General features: G+C 41.3%; 1 protein-coding gene across 1 annotated transcript; it reads right to left on the minus strand.

Annotated features, from left to right (window-relative positions):
- Positions 1–426: 426 nt before the first annotated feature.
- Positions 427–903, minus strand: LOC149137613 (uncharacterized). Its single transcript, XM_089346909.1, has one exon. The coding sequence runs from the start codon at positions 901–903 to the stop codon at positions 427–429; it is 477 nt and encodes a 158-aa protein (XP_089203035.1).
- Positions 904–3,250: the final 2,347 nt, after the last annotated feature.

Raw genomic sequence — 3,250 nt, forward strand, 5'->3', positions numbered from 1 at the left:
CTGCATATCAGGAGCCCCGGCATACTTAACCCGTCACTCAGAAGATGCTGGCAACAGACTGACCACCTGACCATTGGAACACATCCATTCCACAAGAATTAAAATAAGAGACGCTCCAACCTGGTCAAGCAGTAACTGGGACAAGGCACGACAGTCAGGCGATAAATGATAACGGAGGCGATATAAGCATTCGCATCTCTGCCCGACCTTTAAGGAACAGCTTCCTCTCAACCCATTTCTGGGTAAGACTGGTCACCCTGTTCGCTACCCTGTTCACCACCCTGTTCGCCACCCTGTCCCAGTTCTTATCAACCTGGGGGCCGGGACCAAATCAGTCCCCGAGCAGTTCAACTAGTCCTTCGGTCCAGCGTCCGGCGACGTCGTCCGATGGCATCGTCCAACTTCTCTAGGAGTCCAACCACAAACCTACCGACTTGTCGGCGTTGATTTAGCCCCTGCAGAAGACTCATATTCCTTTAGGATGGTGCCGACCGTCTCCACTTCGGTGGCGTCCGACACCATTACTGTGACGTCGTTTGTGTATACCGATACTGCCTTTCTTTGTCTCAGTTCGAAAAGGATGCTCCTTAGCTGTTCGAGTGCCAATGCGTACAGAAGAGGCGACAGCGGGAAGCCCTGACAGACCGAGCATGCGATGTCAAACGGCTCCGATAGGTGGCCGTTTACTTTGACCATTGAACAGGTACCACTGTGCAATGCACCGATCCAGCCTCTGAAAACGGGTCCAAAACTGTCTGCTTTCAGGACGGCTTCCAAGTAGCGATGGTCGAACCTATCGAATGATTTCGATTGATCCAAATTGATCAGAACACCCCCGAAGCCAGATTTAGTCCCAGCCCTATCTATGATATATTGCATAAGATGGCGGTTGTGGATAGACATGTTGGGGATTACACACGTTTGAGCTTTTTCGACCAGGCTACCGACGACAAGACCGAGTCTTTTCGCTAATACCTTAGACAAAATCTTAAACTCTTTGTTTAACAGGATTATGGACCGAAAATTCTCTAGTATATTCTCATTGTTCGCTGGAAGTATTATGATGGAATTGTCCCTCTGTAGTCTTTTGATAGCGAACTTTTCTTCCTTAGTGATATTTGGTTTTGAAAGTTTAGCAACACCTCTGCTAAGAACACTTAGAATTCTCTCATTTGTTGCCAGTTGTGGTAGACGTCTGCCAAGAGGTCGCCAAACAATCTGGCATGCATACATAGAATTCATAGGGCAGACCATCCAAACTGATGCGATCTGAGACTTGTGCAATCGCTTTTCACCTCCTAAATATCAGCGGCTGTTATCGGCCTTTCACACAATCTCACGTCAGCTGCCGAGAGCCGCAGCAAGCCGTCCAGGAACGAACTAAAGTCCAATACCGTCGTCGACGCATCACCAAACAGCTGCGCGAAGTGCTGCTGAAATGCCGCACACATCTGCTCACAAAATAATAATGATAACGATAATGTTGATGATGATGGCGATTATGATGACGACGATGACGACGACGACCACGAGCACGACCTCGAGCACAACAACTACAACAATAATAGTGATTACAGTAATAGTAACTAAACGCTTGCAATGAAAGAAAAGTCAATATATATGGCATTACAATCCAATATCATATCCATTCGACTGTTTCACTTCTGAGCCACCCACAGGCTCCCACGTATAAACTACATCTCAATACTCATATGCAGGTTGGCATGCAAATGCATACATGCATGAACACAAACACAAAGAACCCATTCGCTGTCACGTCAAATGGCATTGTAAAACACCTGTATGAGATGAGTCATCGAGGAAACTTCAATGGGATTAGTTGTTTGATCTGCTAGAAAGGCTAGTCAAATCTATTTCAATACACGCTTTTGTCTTCAAATATGTGTGCGTGCGTGTGTGTGTAAGTACATATATATATATATATATATGTGTGTGTGTGTATGTATATATATATACATATATATATATATATATATATATATATATATATATATATATATATATATATATATATATATATATATATATATATGCATATATATATATATATATATATATATATATATATATATATATATACATATACATATGTGTATATACATATGTGTATATATGTATATATATATATATATATATATATATATATATATATATAGATATATATATGTACAAACACACACATATATATATAATATTGCATCAGAAAATATGGTCCTAGATTTCAGAAAGATATTCGTGATGGTCGCGGCTGGAGATCTTGTTAATCATAAGTCTGCTTAATTAGAGAACAGCTTGGTGGTATTAGATTATACGTCGGTTTCGGTGAAGAATATTCTGTGTAAATGTTTGAGTATTCCACAGACATGTGTGCTCTTAACAGAATTCTCACGCTGAATCAGTTGTACCACAATGAAACACAGCTGAGCCTTTGACTTTCGAGAAAACCGGAAGAGAGAAAGAAGGAAAGAGGGATAGACGAGCTAGGAGGAGAATCGACGCCAGTTGCTTTATTGTACCTTTATCGATCCCTCTAAAATAAATTGTAAACTGCTTTTAGTGAGAATGGAATTCGAAACGCGAAGAGCCGAAAAAATATACTGTAGGGTCATCCCTCCGACACTTTCACGATTACTCCATTTCCCTGCCTTACAACAACCTGTATAAAACATAAAAGATCTTTAGAGTTGGGCATGTTTACATAAATTTGCTAAAATACTTGCTCACACGCACTCTTAAACGTAAGAAGGCACACATTTTCACCCACGCTCTCATGCACACCACGCACGCAAAACAAAAAGAACACTCACGCACACATACTCAAACAGACGCACAAGCACACGCGTCCACAAACAGACACACATATACACACACACACACGTGAACACGCCCATCGAAACGTGTATGAGAAGAAAGTGGGTGTGTGGTAAATTTTTGCTTTACTACTTTTTTCCCCCTTATTGCATACCATGTTATTATCATTGCATCAAAATATTTGTTTTGTTTTTATTTTCGAGTAGATTATAGGTTTCTTTCTCAAAGTGAACGTCTTCGTTCACTTCTTTCTTTCCTCCTCCCCTTCAACCTCCTTCTGCTCCCCCTCAACCTCCTCCCACACCTCCTCGTTTTCCTCCCTTTCTTTCCTCCTTACTCTTCTTTAACTCAGAACGTACAGTACAGACTGACAAAATGAGAGTAATCTTAATAGGCACACATTTACAAATAAATGCAC

The sequence above is a fragment of the Octopus bimaculoides genome, chromosome 1 (assembly GCF_046866305.1).
Source record: "Octopus bimaculoides isolate indiv1 chromosome 1, ASM4686630v1, whole genome shotgun sequence".
Taxonomy (NCBI): Eukaryota; Metazoa; Mollusca; class Cephalopoda; order Octopoda; family Octopodidae; genus Octopus; species Octopus bimaculoides.

Bases quoted from the DNA above. Each gene is read 5' to 3' on its own strand.
- LOC149137613 (XM_089346909.1), bottom strand. From the start codon at position 903: ATGTCTATCCACAACCGCCATCTTATGCAATATATCATAGATAGGGCT.